Source organism: Bos javanicus, chromosome 8, assembly GCF_032452875.1.
Source record: "Bos javanicus breed banteng chromosome 8, ARS-OSU_banteng_1.0, whole genome shotgun sequence".
Lineage (NCBI taxonomy): Eukaryota > Metazoa > Chordata > Mammalia > Artiodactyla > Bovidae > Bos > Bos javanicus.
This window is the reverse complement of record NC_083875.1, coordinates 69,735,401-69,754,134: the sequence shown is the minus strand read 5'-3', so window position 1 is coordinate 69,754,134 and position 18,734 is coordinate 69,735,401. Positions and strand designations below refer to the sequence as shown.

The window sequence follows — 18,734 nt, the reverse complement described above, 5'->3', positions numbered from 1 at the left end:
AAACTGGGGCACTTTTTTTTCCTGAGACAAATGTTAAACCAGATGGGACCCCAAGACAATAGGAGTAAAAAACTGGGACTGTTACAGAATATTATGTCCCAGCCAGAACATCAAGTAATTTTACCAAAGAAATGATACGGAGACCGACAAAAGACCTGGCAACCAAAGACGGACGACAAAGGAATAACCTCGTCAATGGGTGAGACAAAGTGACAGTGCTGCATTTCTGTATCCAGTACACTAAGAGATGCATAGGTAAGGAACAAAGTAAACTCACTTGGAAAGACAGTACAGAAATTTTTAAAAATTACAATTCTATAGAATTATGTCAACTTATTAGAAAACTCTGATAAAATGAAAAATTTTAGAAAATTACACCTTACCAAAAATGACTCAAGAAGGAAAAGAAAACTTGAAAAGATCTACTGTGCCACCTCCAGAAACATTCATGGTAAATGCTACCAAACATTTAAGTACTAATATCAATCTTATTTAAGTTGTTCTACAAAACAGACATGAAGGGAGGGAGGGGTGGGGAGGGGAGGAAAGAAAACTAGGAAAGCTCCTTCCCCTCCTAAATACTAAGATTCACACAGAAGAGAAAAAGGGCCAAGAATGATGGAGGCTACTTTGAAGAAGAACAAGCTTGGGAGCACTCGCCTTACCAGAGACCCAAATTTACTATAAAACTACATGGATTAAGACACTATTGTACAGGTAGAGGGACAGAGAAATAGACCAATGGAAAAGACAGAGCACCCAAAGAAATGAGAGCCATGGCAATACAGATCAGTGGAGAAAAGCTGAGTGCACTATGCAATAAACAGGTTGAGAAAATCCACGTGGGAAGAATGAAATTAGATATTTATCCCCAAATGAATTCCAACAGATAAAATATGTAATAAAAAATCTTGAGTTTTTACTTTTTTAGGTAAATGACAATATATTCAGAATAGAATCATTTTACCAAAGAACATTAACTATTCTTGAGGGAAACAGTTGATATTTGACTAATACCAGAATAAATGTTCCAGCTAGTAGGAACTAAAGGTAAAATGTAATATATATATAACACATAAGGTATATACACACACATACATACAATACATAACGTTTACTATATAGACAACTACTATAGTCCTTAGAGATAACAACTTACCTTGGGGGAAAAGATATTTTATTCAAAAGACAGTCCTCATTTACTAACACAAATATGCCTATTTTAGCCATATTATTTCTCATACTGCTAACTAATCGCCAAACTGAAAACATAGGAAGGAAAAAAAAATCAGAGGTAATCATGATCTCCTTTGTGATGTGCTTCCTTCTTGCTATTACAGCCTCCATCCTTGCAACTGAAAATGAGAATTGGAACACTACACAAAGTTTCACTCTGTGCTCTTTTAATTTACAGAATGAGCATTTTTTTTAATAATTAATTTTTTATTGAAGGATAATCGCTTTACAGAATTTTGCTGTTTTCTGTCTAGAATGAGCATTTTAATAAATCATTTAAATCTGTGAAAATCTGATTTGAATACCTGCAAAGTGATTCATCATATGCTGCTGCTGCTGCTGCTAAGTCACTTCAGTCGTGTCCGACTCTGTGCGACCCCATAGACGGCAGCCCACCAGGCTCTGCCATCCCTGGGATTCTCCAGGCAAGAACACTGGAGTGGGTTGCCATTGCCTTCTCCATTGTGTGAAAGTGAAAAGTGAAAGTGAAGTCGCTCAGTCGATTTGCTAATCTCTGTAACTTCATCTCCCCTGGGTCAATAAGCTGCAGACAGGATGGTCTCCTCTAGTTCTGCAAGAGGAGGTTTTGCTGACCTCAGGGCCTTTAAACATGCCGTTTCTTTTTGTCTGGTACACTGTTCCCTTCCTTTCTTGCTATCTCCACCCAATAATAAAAATAAGAAATCACTCTCCAAAGATTTCAATATCACTTATCACAAATTATAAATATAGATCTACTGGCACAATTTCTGAGTAGCTATCTCTGAGCAAGTTATCATGCCTTTTTTTTTTCCTTCTGCTTTTTCTCTAGTATTTAGCATAGTGTCTGCCCCATAGAAAGGAAATACATAATCTGAAAAACCATTTTCTTGTCTAAACTTATTCTTATCTAATAAACCTTCCTTAAGCATGTTGACTTGTATAGTTGCATAACAAAATTAAGATTTGAATGGTCAGGATAGTTAAAATCCTTGCATTATCATTCATACACACACACACACACACACACACACACATAATAGCTATCCTTGAAAAAGAGGGCATGTAAATTAAAAAAAAATTTTATCATCACACTCTAAGATTATTTTTAGCTTAAAAATTATGTGATTCTAATCCCATTTCATGAACTGGTAACAGTATTATTCTCATTACCAAGGGTATGTAATATAATTATTGCATTCATAAATGAAACATTATGAATACTCAGTTGTAGCTTAACAAAAACAGTATTTGGTGGAGACATGTTTAACTGGCTTTAAAATGTTTTCTTAAATAAAATGTAATATTAAATAGGCAGCAAGCTACTATTGTACATCATTAAAATAATTGTCCATTTAAACACAGGGGTCAGGATGGTACTCCAGTCTTAAACCTGTACATGTTATTGGGGTACTCATGATTTATATAACCCTGAATCTTTCAATTACAGGAATTTTCAAAACAGCACATAATCTATTAAACAACAGTAATAATGGTAACATCATAAGAAGACATTTCAACAGTTTTCTAAAACCTCGGAACGTCATGTACTCCTGTAACTGTGGCAGTCAAGTAAGACACCATCATGAAAGTGTAGTTGCTCAATTGTGTCCGACTCTTTGCGACCCTATGGACTGTAGCCCGCCAGGCTCCTCTGTCCACAGGATTTTCCAGGCAAGAATACTGGAGTGGGTTGCTATTTCCTTCTCCAGGGGATCTTTTGGACCCAGGGATCGAACTCATGTCTCCCGAATTGCAGGCAGATTCTTTACCATCTGAGCCACCAGGGAATCCTTTAAGACACTTGCCATGTGTCAATTAATGCCATGCCAATGAATACTTTCTTGTCCTACAGAAATGCCATCTTTGATCTTTAAAAGTCAATGCATATATCAAATACACCATATACCATGTATATAGGCCAACTTTCCTTGTATTCCCTCATTTGTATGTTTTAAAAAATCTGCCTGCAATGCAGGAGACTCAGGTTTGATTCCTGGGTCAGGAAGATCCCCTGGAGAAGGGAATGACAACCCACTCCAGTATCCTTGCCTGGGGAATTCCATGGACAGAGGAGCCTGGCCGGCTATAGTCCATGGGGTCACAAACAGCTGGACACAACTGAGTGAATTTCACTTCACTATTAACAGATATGGAGAATGAACAGCCTGTCCATATCAAGAATGAACAGCCTATAATTTCTGAGCCTTGCTGAGATTTAACATTCTGAGATATTAAGATAGCATCTCCTCTGGCCTACTGAATAGCATTCTAACTATTGTTAAAAAATGTTTAAAAGCTTGTAAGTAAGAAAGATTTAAGAAAGGGATAGAGAACAGAGCTTTTACTGACCTAAAAGTTCAGAAGAAAGCCTCTCAACTCTCCTTATCTCTTTTCCCATGAGAAAAGCCCAAATAGTGTATGTACTCCTTTAGAAGACTCCACCAAAAAGATTAAGGAGATCAAAGTGAAAGTCGCTCAGTTGTGTCCAACTCTTTGCGAGTACAGTTGATGGAATTCTCCAGGCCAGAATACTAGAGTGGGTAGCTTTTCCCTTCTCCAGGGGATCTTCCCAACCCGGGGAATCGAACGCAGGTCTCCCATAGCGCAGGCGGATTCTTTACCAGCTGAGTGACCAGGGAAGCCCTCAAAACAGACTATTAAAGGGAAAAAGATAAAGGTAATCACAAACACTTAATTTTAGAACCCTGAACTTTGATTCAGAGAAGCTAGAATTTAGAGTTCTGTATACACCTTCTGACAGAAAAAGCAAAAAAGAGTTTTAAGTAAATGTCTCTTAGGTTTTGGTATACATGCCCCATACATGGCAGTTTTCTGATTCTTTGGAATTTTTCCCTTAACAGGTCTGTAAAATATCAATTTGCCTTAAGTTTACACTATTATATGACCTACCAAAAAATCCAGGAACTCATCAAGTCACCCAACAAGGAAGACCAGGCAAGTTGGGAAACAGATTTAGAAGAAATAATGAGTTTTAAAAAAGAAGTCTTTTCTGGATACCCCTCAAACACTAGTTATGATGGGAGATAACTAGTGTTTGAGGGTAAAAAACCTAATCTGGTTTTCCAAAAAATAAAAATAGGATGGGAAGACAAAAGAGACCAAGGGTTATAAGTTTAGTTCAACATCAAGCAGATTTAGTTTTAATTGCTTTAACAATAAAGAAATCTTTAAGAGATACTGATAGCCAGAGCCGTCAACACTGTAAGTTTTACTCAAACTTTTAAATATAACCTCTTTTTTACTGCATGCATGTCAATTTCAGACTTCCTAGGTGGGGCAGGGACAATGGTAAGGAACCCACCTGCCCATGCAGGACAAGCAAGAGATATGGGTTCGATCCCTGGGTTGGGAAGATCCGCTGGAGGCAGAAAAGGCAGCCCACCCCAGCACTCTTGCCTGGGAAATCTCATGGACAGAGGAGCCTGGTAGGCTATAGTCCCTGGGGTTCCAAAGAGTCAGACATGACTGAGCAGCTGAGTACACACGAATGTGCACACATCAATTTCCTGGCTGATTGTCAAAAGCATTTTATTCCTGCCTCTGGTAACATAATCTGAGGCTGTTTCAGGAAACAAACGAATAAAATACCAGAGTTTCACTAAGTTTTACAGTTGCTGTTAAGACTTGGTAAGAAATATAACAGGTGTGTATCGTGAGTAGCTAACATGTTACATATTTACATCTGAAGGCTATGACCTTCACTATGAAAACATGAGTTCCAAACAAGCTGATAACAGGTAAAGAAATGCCTACTGGACAAATCTCCACTCAAATGTTCGCCAGCCCTTCAAAATCTGTATATTTAAGACTGACCTTACTATCTTTTCAACATCTTGTTCATTCATTCACTATCAACTTTGCTGCCCAGAAATGTGGAAGCCTGCCTTCTCACTTTATACATTCAACTGTTAACCAAACCCCACAGTGTAACCTCCTTAACATCAATTTTCTATTCTCCATCCTTGCAGCTAACTTACGTTAGTTCAAGTCCCAATTACTTCTTACATTGTCTGCTGCTTCATCTGCTGCATTGTCTACATCGAATCAATTTTCTATACCATCACCACAGTGATGTGATTATTCTGTCACTTCTACTTAACAACTTTCAACTACACATCCACTGCACAAATTCCTTACTAAGATGTAACTGGCTCTTTACCTTCTGGTCTCTTCTACCATTAGAGTCTCATTTCTCACTTAGTTCCTCTTTATTCCCTATACAGCAGCAATATTTCACTGCTTTCACTTTCTTGGACTCTCTTGGAATGTTCCATGAATATATATATATGTATGCATAAATATATATGTATGTATGTGTATGCATGTGTGTGTGTACATACGTATCTTTTCTTATGGTATTCCCTCTAGCTGGTATACTCTTACCAACTGGGAGAAGACCATGTCTTTTTAGATCTGGCTTAAGCATTCACCACGTTAAGAAGCCTCTCCTGGCTCTCCAACGGAAGACTGACATCTGTCTCACTCTACAGTCCTTGTGTCTGTGCATGCTAAGTCACTCAGTCATGTCCGACTCTTTGCAACCCCATGGACTATATCCCACCAGGCTCCTGTCCATGGGATTCTCCAGGCAAGAACACTGGAGTGGGTTGCCATGCCATCCTCCAGGGGATCTTCCTGACCCGGGAATCAAACCCACATCTCTTATGCCTCCTGCACTGGCAGGCAGGTTCTTTACCACCAGTGCCACTGGGAATGGACTGGTATACATTTCTAGTTATTCAGGTCCTTGAGCACTGATGCCACACCTCCCTCACTACACGTCTCCTTACATCTACATACAAGAACATCACTAGAATGCCCACTTTCTACTTTCTCACTGTTAGCTGGTGCAGCAAAGCATTTATTTCTAGGGTGGATTATACTGACATGGCTGGCTAGTCACTAAAAATTTATAAACACTTCTATTTATGTTAAGAACAAGATAATTCATCCACTATAATAACTACATTGCTGTTGTTTGTTGCTTAGTTGCTACGCTGTGTCGGACTCTTTTGCGACCCCATGGGCTCTGGCCTGCCAGCCTTCTCTGTCCATTGGATTTCCCAGGCAAGAATAATGGAGAGGGTTGCCATTTCCATCTCCAGGGGCTCCTTCTGATCCATAGGTCAAACCCATGTCTCCTGCATCACAGGTGGATTCTTTCCCACTGAGCCACTGGCAAGCCTATAGTAATTACATATTTTTTCCTAAAGAAGAGGATGACTATTTGAAAATGGATTTACTGGGCTCCACTTCATTATTTAAAATTGGTTACGTCTGTCCCCAAGAGCTGAACCACAAAACAAGTTTTCACTGATACAAAGGAAAATCTTAAAATACAATCTTAAAACAGGTTGTTTCAACCATTTTAATTTCTAATATTTCTGGGTTATTTTTTCAAAGCTAACGCTATAATTATGAAAAACTTTAAGGTCAATAATATTTTAAAAGTAGTAACTAAAGGGAACCAGAATTGCTAGCATATCAAGACTCAGCATCTTTAAAAATTTTTTTAATTGTAGGATAATTGCTCTACAATGTTGTGTTAGTTTCTGATATACAACAAAACAAAGTGAGTGAGTTATATGTACACATATATCCCTTCCCTCTTGAGCCTCCTTCCCACCTCCCACCCCATCCCACCCCTCTAGATTGTCACAGAGCACAGGGTTACCTCCCTGTGTCTTACACCACATTTCCACTGGCTATACTTTGGCCACCTCATGCGAAGAGTTGACTCATTGGAAAAGACTCTGATGCTGGGAGGGATTGGGGGCAAGAGGAGAAGGGGACGACAGAGGATGAGATGGCTGGATGGCATCACCGACTCGATGGACATGAGTCTGAGTGAACTCCGGGAGTTGGTGATGGACAGGGAGGCCTGGCGTGCTGCGATTCATGGGGTTGCAAAGAGTCGTACACAACTGAGCAACTGATCTGATCTGATCTGTTTTACACAAGGAAATGTATCTATTTCAATGCTACTCTGTCAACTCGTCCCATCCTCTCCTGCCCACTGTGTCCATAAGTCTGTTCTCTGCAAGGGTTAGCATCTTGAATAAGTAATATAATTGCTTAATATCCTCCCTCCATTTTACCCGTAAAATGGTTACGGAGGGGAGGGGTTAGAAGGTTTGTTTCTGCAAAGTGCTTTGGGAAAGAATACATTTAGGGTACTTTTAAAAAGTCTCTAACACACTACTTCCTATCAGTAAAATTCTGAATTTCTTTAATGATTTGACTGCTTCCTCTCACTCCCTTGGCTAAGTAAGAGAACAAACATATCACAGGCTCAGAGCATGAACTGTAATGTTAAATAAATTATTAAACATGTCTACTTGCATTCACATACTTGGGAGAATGAGGATTTAGTTTATTTTTGCAGGCATACAGGAAAGCAATTCTATAACCTATTTTCCACTTCTGTGGCCAATCTCTTCGGTTCTGTGGCAGATTTTTCTTATTCCAGGGTAGCACTGTCCGACATAAGTGTCCATGATAATGGAAAGATGTTGTAACTGCATTGTAGAGTATGGCAGCCACCATGTGACTACTGGGCACTTGAAATGTGATCAGCTGAATGAAGAAGTTAATTTTTACTTTAAAATAGCAAAATGTGGCTAGTAGTTACCATTCTGATCAGTGCAGTAATAAATGCCAGTGTCAACAAAATGTATCAAGTTTGATCTGGTTCCTGTCAAATTGGGCTTGGGTTAGACCCATACTGGACTAGCCCTCTCCCCACTGAAGGGTCAGGCAATAGATTTGAGGGGACACACCCCCAGGAATCTGCAAACTTCTGTAGAAGACCAGAGAGTAACTATTTTAGACTTTGTGGGCCAGGAGGCCAAATGGTCTCTGTTGCAACTATCCATCTCTAACAGTGTAACACAGAAGTGGCCATACATAATTTGGAAAGGAGTTCATGTGGCTGTGTTCCAATACAGCTTTTATTTATGAACACAGAAATAAGAATTTCATGTAATTATCATGTGTCATGGAACATTATTATTATTGTTCTCTTTTAGATTTTTTTCAACAATTTAAGAATGCAAAAACTGTTCTTAGTTTTCAGGCCGTACAAAAACAGGTTGTGGAGCCAAACTACCTGCCTGGCTTGCAAGCCTCCGAGATACAAGAAGGTCAGTAAGCCAAGAAGAGACACACAACACTGTTAGTTATCAAGGAAATGCCAACTAAAACCACAATAAGATCCCACAAGAATGGCAAAAGCAAAGGCTGGTGCAGATACGGAGTCCTTGGAACTATTACACACTAATGGTGAGAAAGTAAAATGCTACAATCACTTCGGCAGTTTCTTTAAAAGGTTAAACATATCATAGGACTCAGTAACCCTACTCCAAGTATGTAAGAGAAAATTTATGTCTATACAGAGACTTCCATATGGCTATTTATATGCCCTTTATTCAGAGGGACTAAAAACTGGAAAACCACCCCAATACCACAGAGGGGTGAAGGGATACACAAAGTGGCACATTCAGACCATGAAATACTACTGAGCAATAAAAAGTAACCAGCTACTGGTAATATGCGACAAACGGAGTGAAACGCAAAATCACTGTGTTGAGTAAAACAAATCAAAACCCAAAGAGTACATAGTACATGCATTACATAAAATTCCGGGAAATACAAACTAATCTACAGTGACAGAAAGCAGATGAGGGCTGTCAAGAACTAAAGGCTGAGGGAGGGGCAGACTGCAGTTAGGAGGAAATGTTCTGCATTTTAATTGTGGTAAAGCAGTCAAAGTTGTGTATATGTCAACTTATACACTTTAAATGGATGCTGTTTCCTGTATACATAAAGATGAGTTAAAGCAAGTCTTGATTCCACTGGCATCCAATTTACACACAGCAATCTCTGTGAACTGTTCTATTCACTTTTGTAAGTGCTGTTTAACTTGAGGAGATGGGTAAGCGAGGGACCGGTTAAGTTAGCCTGGTGTCTCTCACCATCACTGCAGATGGGACCTGTAGGGCACATTAGAAGTTACTTGGATCAAACAAAGACCTTTAAACAGACAAGTTTTAGGAATTCTGTGAATTGAAAATCTTTCCTGTTCATACACTCTGATCTGTCTGGAATATGTATGATAATTCAGACTAAAATGTAGGATTCCAAGAATTAGTAAATAATCCTTTATGTTAAAACAAGTTTCCATTTGTAATACCTCTGAAATACTGTCCTTACTTAAGAACAATAACAAAACAACAAAAACCCCTGTTGCTCAGACTCAGTTTGTTTGAAAATATTTGATATATACCAAATATTTATGTCTATGCAGACTACAAGATACTTGCTCAACTCTGGAATGACATTATCAATTCAAAACATTAAGAGGAAAGAAAACAAGGTCCCATTTTCTAGTTAAGTTTTATTCATTCTTTTAAATTCTAGGCTAGTTTTTGACAAGAACTTACAGGGACTTGTTAGATGGAGCAATGGCAAAATAATGATTAAAACATCACTTACTAACAAAAAATAAAAAATATTTTAAATAATCTATGGCTATACATTGGTCAAATCTGGGATAGTTTTATTTTTTAACTGAGTATAGATATGTGAAATACAAACTTGGCTCCCCAGATTCTTCTCAGAGCAAACAATGTTACAGGTTTCTAGAGTCAAATTAAATGTCATGCTTGACTTCAGACAATGTGCTTTGGAAGAGAGAAGTAAAATACCAAAATGCAGGAGTTAGTGGAGATGAGGTGGTTGAAAAAACTGAGATTTGAAATTATTTGCTAAACTTAAGACACATGTTTTCAAAACACCAGGCTTCCCCGGTGGCTCAGACAGTAAAGCATCTATCTGCAATGCAGGAGACCCAGGTTCAATCCCCAGGTTGGGAAGATCCCCTGGAGAAGCAAATGGCAGCCCACTCCAGTATTCTTGCCTGGAAATCTCATGGATAGAGGAGCCTGGTAGGCTAAGTCCATGGGGTCCGCAAAGACTCAGACACGACTGAGCGACTTCACTTTCACATTTTCAAAACTCTGCAAATATTACTAAATAGGCCTGAAAAAAATCCTTTAGAAAACTCTGCTTTTCCCATTTCTGACCTTAAATACACCCCTTTTAACCATATACTATTGACTCCGATGTTAGGGAAGATGTCTAGCATAACTCTCAATTCTTTCTGAAACTACACACTTCAAGTATCATAATTTATCATACAAACTAGAAATAAGATCAGATTTTGTGAGCAACATAGATTCGTGCACTTAAAAATTAAAAGGCCACCACCGCTATAGGATCACAACTTCCTGATGTAGCACAGGAATATTCAATTAATCTAATTGTTTTCCCAAGTATTTACAGGAAAGCATTTGACTGCTTTTCATCTTAAGTTTTTCTCTAAGAGAGGCTTAAATCCAGGGACTTTAAGTGATAATCATTTTTTACAAGCATCAACATCTGACTAATAACGTTAATTTCTTGGCACCACAGAAAATGTCCTTCACTGCTTACTGCTTAAGAGAGCTCTTTACTTATTATCTGGGGTAAAACAGGGCTCAATTTGTGAGACACGCTACAGATTTAGTCCTCACATTCCCCAACAAAAAATGGTAGGTGGGAGAAAGGAAGGCATATTTAAGATAGATGAAATCGAAGTATAAGTATTACATAAATATCTTAGGAAAATATATGACAGTGTACATATGAATTGAGAAGATGGTTCTTTATTTGGGAGAGAATGGTAAGGATGACAACTAGAAATCCTAGCAGAATGCTGAAAGTATAAGGGACTTAAATGTGTGTGCGTGGTCAGCCGTGTCTGACTCTTTGTAACCCCATGGACTGCCCCCGCCTCAATCTTCCCCCGCCCCCCCTCCCCCACCTCCTCTGTCCATGGGATTTTCCAGGTAAGAATACTGGAGTGGGTTGCCAGTTCCTCCTCCAAGGGATCCTCTAAACCCAGGGATTGAATGAATCTGTGTCTCTTGCCCCTCCTGTGTTGGCAGGCGAATTCTTTACCACTAGTGCCACCTGGGTAGCCTCTAAGGGACTTAAGTGCCAGTTGCTCAGCTGTGTCGGACTTTGTCAACCTGTGGATTGTAGCCCAACAGGCTCCTTTGTCCATGGAGTTCTCCAGGTAAGACTACTGGAGTGGGTTGCCAATCCCTTCTCCAGGGGATCTTCCTGACCCAGGGATCGAACCCGGGTCTCCTGCATTGCAGGCAAATTCTTTCCATCTGAGCCACCAGGGAGGTCTGTAAGGGACTTAAGAGAGCACCTAATTCAGGTTCAAGGAGACTAAATGAGTTGCCCAATTAAATGGCATAACACATATCAAGGGCTTAGCGTGGTGCTGGCACGTAACAGATATTCCATAAACGTTTGTATCACCCTTTTGCTTACCCCCAACCAAGGTCCCCCACCAGTAAGGTGTGCAAGAACCACCACCACACTGTAACCTAAATCTTCCAGAGATACCAGGTCCTTTCATCAGCCTATTTCAAGGAACATCACTATGATCTGTATAATACCTACTGTGTAGAGTTGCTGTGAACATTAAATGAAATCATGTAAAATGGTTAGAAGCTAAAAGTCCAATCAATGCTAGCATGAAGTTTCCAATGCTGTCCTCTCTCAAACGTGTCCTTTCCATTCATGACAGTATGAGTGTGTATGTGTGTCTGTGTGTGTGTGCACAAACATGTATGATGGGGTAAGGAACCATGGATGCAAATATCAGATACACTTAAGACTCAATTTTGGACATTTCCTCTCCTTTCTGCAGATTTTGATATGGACTCCTGGGTACCAATCTCATTTCAGTGAAAATTTCCTGCCACCATGAGTAACTCACTTTCAGTGTGAGGCACAAACTCAGATGTACTGGAATGGGGTAAAGGTGATGGAAGCAACAGTTCCTTCATTCAAGGATATGTTGACAAAAACAATGTCTCACTACAAATTCACAACTCAACCCAGGTTCAGTATCTCATTACCATGCAAGGCCCCTGAAAATAGGACATCACATCTTGTACTTCCTTGCATGTGTGTAAGACAGGACATTAAATGCGTAATAGTCATTCACTGGCTTTCATCATCCTCAAAAATTCAGTATAAAAATTCAACCTGCATGTAACTCTCCAGGAATATATACTGAGACCCTGAACTAGCTTGAGAAAGACTTATAAATCAGTTTCTCAATAAAATACGATAGGTGTTTCATCTAAAAAGGAATATATCTTTAAACTCTAGTTCTAAAGTACTCAAATAGCTTGAAATTGTAGGCAAATTTTTACATAGATATACTTTACTTCCCTAGAGAGTACACAGCTTCTATTACATTCTTAAACAAAGTCCCCCCAAAACTGAAGAACCAGTGTTCTATGCTGCTTCTCCCCTGGCTTTGAAGTTCAAGTTCTCATGGATAGGCCTTCCACAGCTGGACTCCTAAAAGCATCCTTAAAAATCAAATGACCGGACAGTAATTACCCTCAGCAGGAAGGATGTGTGGGTAGCTGTAGAGAGGGCCATCAGAGGGATTTCTGAGGCACTGAAAACATTGTGGATTTGGGTACTGGTTGTAAGAGTGTACACTCTGTGAAAATTCATCAGGCTGAAAAATTATGATTTTTGTATCTGTCTGAAGGAATATTTCAATAAGAGATAAAAAAAAAAAAAAAAAAAACACGTAACAAAGATGGGTCACTTAAACGTAGCAGACATCATTACATAATGTAAAAAAAGAAGTCCTTAAAAATTACATCCTAGGAAGGGTCAGTGGTGAAGAGCTGAAATCTCCAGACAATAGCCAGAGAGGCACTGTGGCCCCCACCCACCCTCCTGCAACTAAGTAACTAATGCCTGCCAATGAGCATGTGGGTGAGCCTGCAAACAGGTTCTCCATCCTTAGTTAAGCCTAGAGGTGAACCACAGCCCGGCTGACAGCTTGACAACCAGACCCTCAGCTAGAACCATCTAGTCAAGACACTCCCGGATTCCTGACTCTGAGAATATCTGTGAGATAATATATGTTTGGTGTTTAAAAGAAGGAAAAAAAAAACTATGATGCAATATCTAAATACTCTCTTCCTTACATACATGAAAGTGAGCAAAGTAGCCTTGGAAGTTGTACCTACAGACACATCAGCTTATCGGTTTAAATTGGCAACTTTCACCTCGCGAAGGGCTGTGGTACAATATCATGTTCCAAACCCAATCAAGAAGAAAATATAGCTGGTGGTTATGAACATCAATTCTGGGATCAAATGGAAGTTAATATATCTGTAAGATACAGAACAGGGATCTTCTTAATGCTCCTTTTTCCTACCTCCATCTAAATTACAGATTCCATTATAGAAATATTTTGTTTTATTTTGTGTCTATATCACATGGATGTAGACAACCCTTAATTCTTCTGAAGGCTTTTCTCACAAGAGGTAATAACACTGTCAGAATTATCAAGTACGTATAAAGGTGTCTGTCTAAAATACTGACATTATTTGTATAAATCCACAGGAGAGGTACCTGGAGAGGTACCTGGGGTGAGAGAGGGAATGTGTAGCTATTTCGTATGATCCAACACAAATGTAGCATGTTTTGCAATCAATGTATTAGTTCTTCTATCCATTTGTACTTCTGAAGCCTGCCCAAGACAGTATCAGAATTTGATACTTCAGCAGTCTGGCTCCAGTATCTTTTTCAGTCCCCAATCCTCTGCAGTTCCCAGCACAGAGAAGGGCTTTGGGCACATTAAGCCCTTACTGTATCAGTTTAACTGAAAGAAAATTACCAAAGTAACTATTTTCCCTCCTTTAAAATTCTCCAAAGTTGTAGAGAATTCTCTTCTCCAAATAAATCACCCATAGTCCTTCATGTTTCCTTGCATGTTTTTAAAAGCTAAAAAGACAACTATCTTTTCCTCTAAACGGGCTAAACTTTTGCACTCTGTTAAATTTTAACCTGCCAGCTTTAATGATTCTTCTTGACCCCTAGAGTTACAGTGGTGGTCAATATTTAAACAAATATGACTATGTGAAAACTGTATTTTCTGTTATTACTCAGTCATAATGCAGATACCAGTAAATAATACTGTAAGAGTCTGAGTAAGACCCGGGATAACAATAGAATAAATCCAACAAACCCCCAGAATTATCATTCATTTAATATATTTACATGTGTGTTAGTCGCTCAGTCGTGTCCAACTCTTTGCGACCCCCATGGACTGTAGCCCACCAGGCTCCTCTGTCCATGGGATTCTCCAGGCAAGAATACTGGAGTGGGCTGCCATTTCCTTCTCCAGGGAATCTTCCTGACCCAGGGATTGAACCAGGGTCTCCTGAATTGCAGAGGGACTCTTTACCATCTGAGCTATAGGGAAGTCCCATATTTACATAGACTTATATGTTAAATAATATACTTAATATCCAATTATATCATATACATTTTCCTTTTTCTCTTGAGCCTGGATACCAGCTAGCAGTATTAAAACATCTGATGATCCTTCTTAATGTTTCTGTTACACTGTACACTAACTTTCATTTCTTTACCATAACTAGCCAGCAAGTGAAAATACCAAATCCTCATTATCTTCATCTAACTTAATGTTTTTTAGAAACGGAAGGAGGACCATTCATTTTATGAAGATAAATACAAATGAGTTTGATTTTTAACAATCACTGCCTCCTTGGTGGGTGTTAGATAAGGTCCTCTAAGACCAAGAGTAAGAAACTTATCACAATGAGAAGGTTCTTACAAGCCTCTCTTCTGAAGAGACTTGACTACTGACATCAACAGAGCTAAAAGACAAATCAAATATTGTAATTTTCCATTACTATCGCTTTGTGACTTCCATTAAATACTTATCAGAAGAGATGCTCAGGACTCCAGCCTAAGAATCATATGACACTTACTTAGTGTCAATAGAAAAAACAACAATACAAAACTGCTCACCCTGGTGGTTCAGGAAAGCACTAGCTACATAATGACTCAACTATTTAGAACTACACATGAAGCTTTCAAATAATAACTGTTTTGAATCAGTGATAGACTTTTTTAAACCTCATATTCCAATAGTGTTTTCAGAAAAATACTACCCCTCAAAGCACTTCAGATTTGTCCTTAATCTTTTCATTTATTTACTCATTACACACGGGGGAGAATTTATCTTTTTCTTGAGAAGGTTTTCTGCTACAATAAAGTACATGTTTAAGACTCCAAGTATCCAAAACTAAAAGTAATCTAGTGGTCTAACAAACAAAAGCATAAAGAGAAAAAATTCCTTCACAGACTTATCTGGTTGTTAAAAAGACCACTATTAGAGAGTAACATACTGTAACTCTCTGAAATCAAATGAAGCACTGAACTGGCCTCCTCCTCTTTGTTTTGAAAAGTTAGTAAGTTCTTACTTTGGTAGATTTTTATGTTGGGGTGGGTGGGGAAAAAAAAAACAACTCCTTACTAAGGCAGATCCTCCTTTGAGAGGTAAGTGCTATGAAGACCACTTGAACTCATCCTGACGTTCCTCTGGTGAGGAATGACCACCTTTTTGATTCAAAATGTGGGAGAGATCACAGGAAGAGAGACTTCTTTGCAAGAGATAAGACAGATGCATATTCATAAAAGTACAGGAACTTCCTGTCTTCCAAAGCATCATCAGAAAGGCTATCTATTCAAACCATATTCTGGAATGCTCTCTGACACTATTTTTTTATTTCCCCAGTAGATAAAAGCATGGGACCCAAAGTCAGAAGCCTCCAATCCACTTCCTAAATAAATCTAACATCAGTTCTATGCTTCAGTTTCCTCAAAAGGAAACTGACAGAAGTAGTTAATGCCTATCTACTCTTTTAGGATGGAAGAATTAAAAAAAAAAAACACAAAAAACACACACACACATAAAAATCCTACATGCTTCTTAGATATGGTTGCTATAAAACTCAAGGAACTACAGTATTATAATTATCACCTTGTATCAAGTTTTACTGCTACTTCTGAATCACGCTACTGAGTTTCAAATACAAATCTGTGGTCTTCCATCAGTGGTTACAATCTTCTATATAATTCTGTCCTGATAACTTGTGCTTCCCCCTTCAAAGATTTACTCTACTGATCCCTGGCCTGAGAATTTATTTAGTCCCTTCTCTTCCAAAGAAACTGACAGAAGTCACACCACCGCAGTTCCTTGTAGACAAAACGTGAGAAGATTCTCCTTTTTACTTGAGGAATGATAACTATACAATATGCAAAATAAGGAGACACACTTGCTATACTCTCTACTTTCTACTTCCCACAACACAAAACCCGTGCGGTTACCTAGAAAATCCAAAGGTTTCTAACAATATAACTGTAACAATAACTGTGTCATAAAATTATCGGATCTAAGGCACAGAAAGGAAAAACTTTATCGAGTTTGCAAGAAATAACCCTGACTCCTCGAGCTACTTTTAGGAGCGGTTAAGGGTTTGTCCCTTTCTAGGGCCTGTGCCATGTCTTTGAAAAAAAGTGGCCTGGGCCCAAAGCACGCCCGGGGCAGCTCTGCAGCCCCATGGGGACCCTCCAGAGCAAACGTCTGCACCCAACATTGCAGCTCTCGATTCAGACACACCCCCTCCACCCCGCGTTTCAGAGGAGGTGTGGGCACTCAACTCCTTCACTGGGGATAGGGGGACCGGAGGGAGGGCGGGCCCAGGCCTGAGCACCCATTTTGGAGGATCGGGGAGCTCGGCCCTGCAGGCTGTGCGATCAGGAGTGGGGGAGTGGTGGGCGAATCCGTGGGAGCGGGGAAGGAGGCAGGAGGGAGGGGGGGTCTCTCTTATGTTCGGGGGCGAGAAGAGGAAGGCGGCGGGAAAGATTCGGTAAAGCGAGATCGATCAGTGCGAGGTATTCTTTTTGTTATCTGTTTAGGGCCGGCGAGTGTGACGGGGAAGTGCCCCTCAGGACAGAGTCGGCAAGGGGTCTCCCTACCGCCCCCGTCTTGGGGGGCACTGAGGACTTGCGGGAGGCCTCCCTCCGGAGTGAGGACAGTCACTGATTAGCGATGTACGCTGTGCCCGCCGGGGCGCGGATCCCTGAATCTCCAGCCCCGCGCGAGAGACTTGGGACCGGGTGGGAGGGGATGGAGGAGGCCCCCGGCCCGGGAGGCGGGAAAGGCCCCAGGGCTCCGGGACGGGGCGGCGTCTCCGGAGCCCCGAGTGGCAGCGGCGCGGGCCCGGCGAGCCCCGACCCTGCCCGAGCCCCTCGGGCTGCGCGCGCCCCCAGTCCCCACTCTCCGCGGCCGCCCCCTCCCCCGCAGCTCCTCTCACCTGCACATGATCCGCCATTTTGCTCCATTCATGCTCCTCTGCGGCCCCCCCTCCCCCCCAACGCGCACCTCGGCCGGGCCGCCGCCGCCGCCGCCGTCGCCGCTGCGCCTGCGCGCTGGGGGCTCGTCGCGCTGCGCTCGCGGCGTAGCGCCGCCCGGCTGCGCAGGCCCGGGCGGCAGGGGCCGCGGTTGGAGAATGCGCAGCGCCGTTGGGACGGCGTAAAGGCGCGGCAACGTCAGCGGCCCGGAGACGCGGGAGGCGGGTGGAGGAGGGAGCAGACCGGGGGGCGCGAGGGGAGGGGGCCGGCGGAACAAAGCTTTGTTTACATGATTTTTAAAGGGGCCGCGCTCGCTCCGGCGGGGCGGCGAGAGCGGCAGCGGGAGGTGGCGCTGCCTTAGCTCATCGGCTTGGCGAGGGCTCCCGGAGGGACCAAGACCTATCCCCGCCCAGACCCCTGCACCTGACGGATTCCTCCCTTCAAAACTGTCCTCACGTCGTGCCCCTCACCCGGCTGCGGCCGTGCCACTGCTGTAACACCACACCACACCACACCCCCGGGGGTTCTTCCGGTGCGCCCACCGCCCACTTAGGACGCCTGCATTATTCTTTACTTTCCCTTGCCGACGAATTTGTGTCCTTCTGGATTTCTGCTCCAGTGGACAGGGGTCATGGCTCTCTCATCCTAGGTTTTACCAGCAACTCAAATCTCCTTGTTTCCATTTATATCCTTTTCTCCACGCTAAACATTCATGGAAATAACTGCCAAGTAATGGTAATGATGGATACACGCAGAAAGCACGGTTCCGACCTTCCCCAATAAATTGTCATCTTAATCAGCTGTCTAGGCTGCCTCCTAAGAGTGGTCAGAAGCTGCGGGAGGTGGTGGTGGGGAGAGATAAAGGGATTTTAGGACCCCTGGGCTCAGTCTTGAGTGGAAAAGCCATCCCTCTGGGTGAGGTCAGGTAAGGCCTTGCCTGCTGAGACCAATTCCAGTCTTTCCCACTTGGAAAGATAGATCTTGTTTTCCATTAGATCCCACTCTGGCTTCCAGTCATGGTCCCCAGATTAAATTTTATCTGAATTCTGAGAGTATAGGTTGTATGTTAGTAGTGAATGACACACACACTTTCTGTTAAGGATCAGGAGGACTGGTGCTCAGCATTCATTTCAACCTTCGTCCTCCTCCGAGTGTGTCTTCCTCATTCGCAGAGGTAG

The 18,734-nt window shown here is 41.4% G+C and overlaps 1 protein-coding gene across 2 annotated transcripts in view; it reads right to left on the bottom strand.

Moving 5' to 3' along the window:
• Positions 1-17,626, bottom strand: part of XPO7 (exportin 7) — a 91,197-nt gene extending 73,571 nt beyond the window's left edge. For both annotated transcript variants that reach the window (XM_061426920.1, XM_061426921.1), the window contains exon 1: positions 17,520-17,626. In XM_061426920.1, the coding sequence (XP_061282904.1) occupies positions 17,520-17,537 (18 nt within the window). In that variant the 5' untranslated portion in view covers positions 17,538-17,626. The remainder of the gene's footprint in view (positions 1-17,519) is intronic.
• Positions 17,627-18,734: the final 1,108 nt, after the last annotated feature.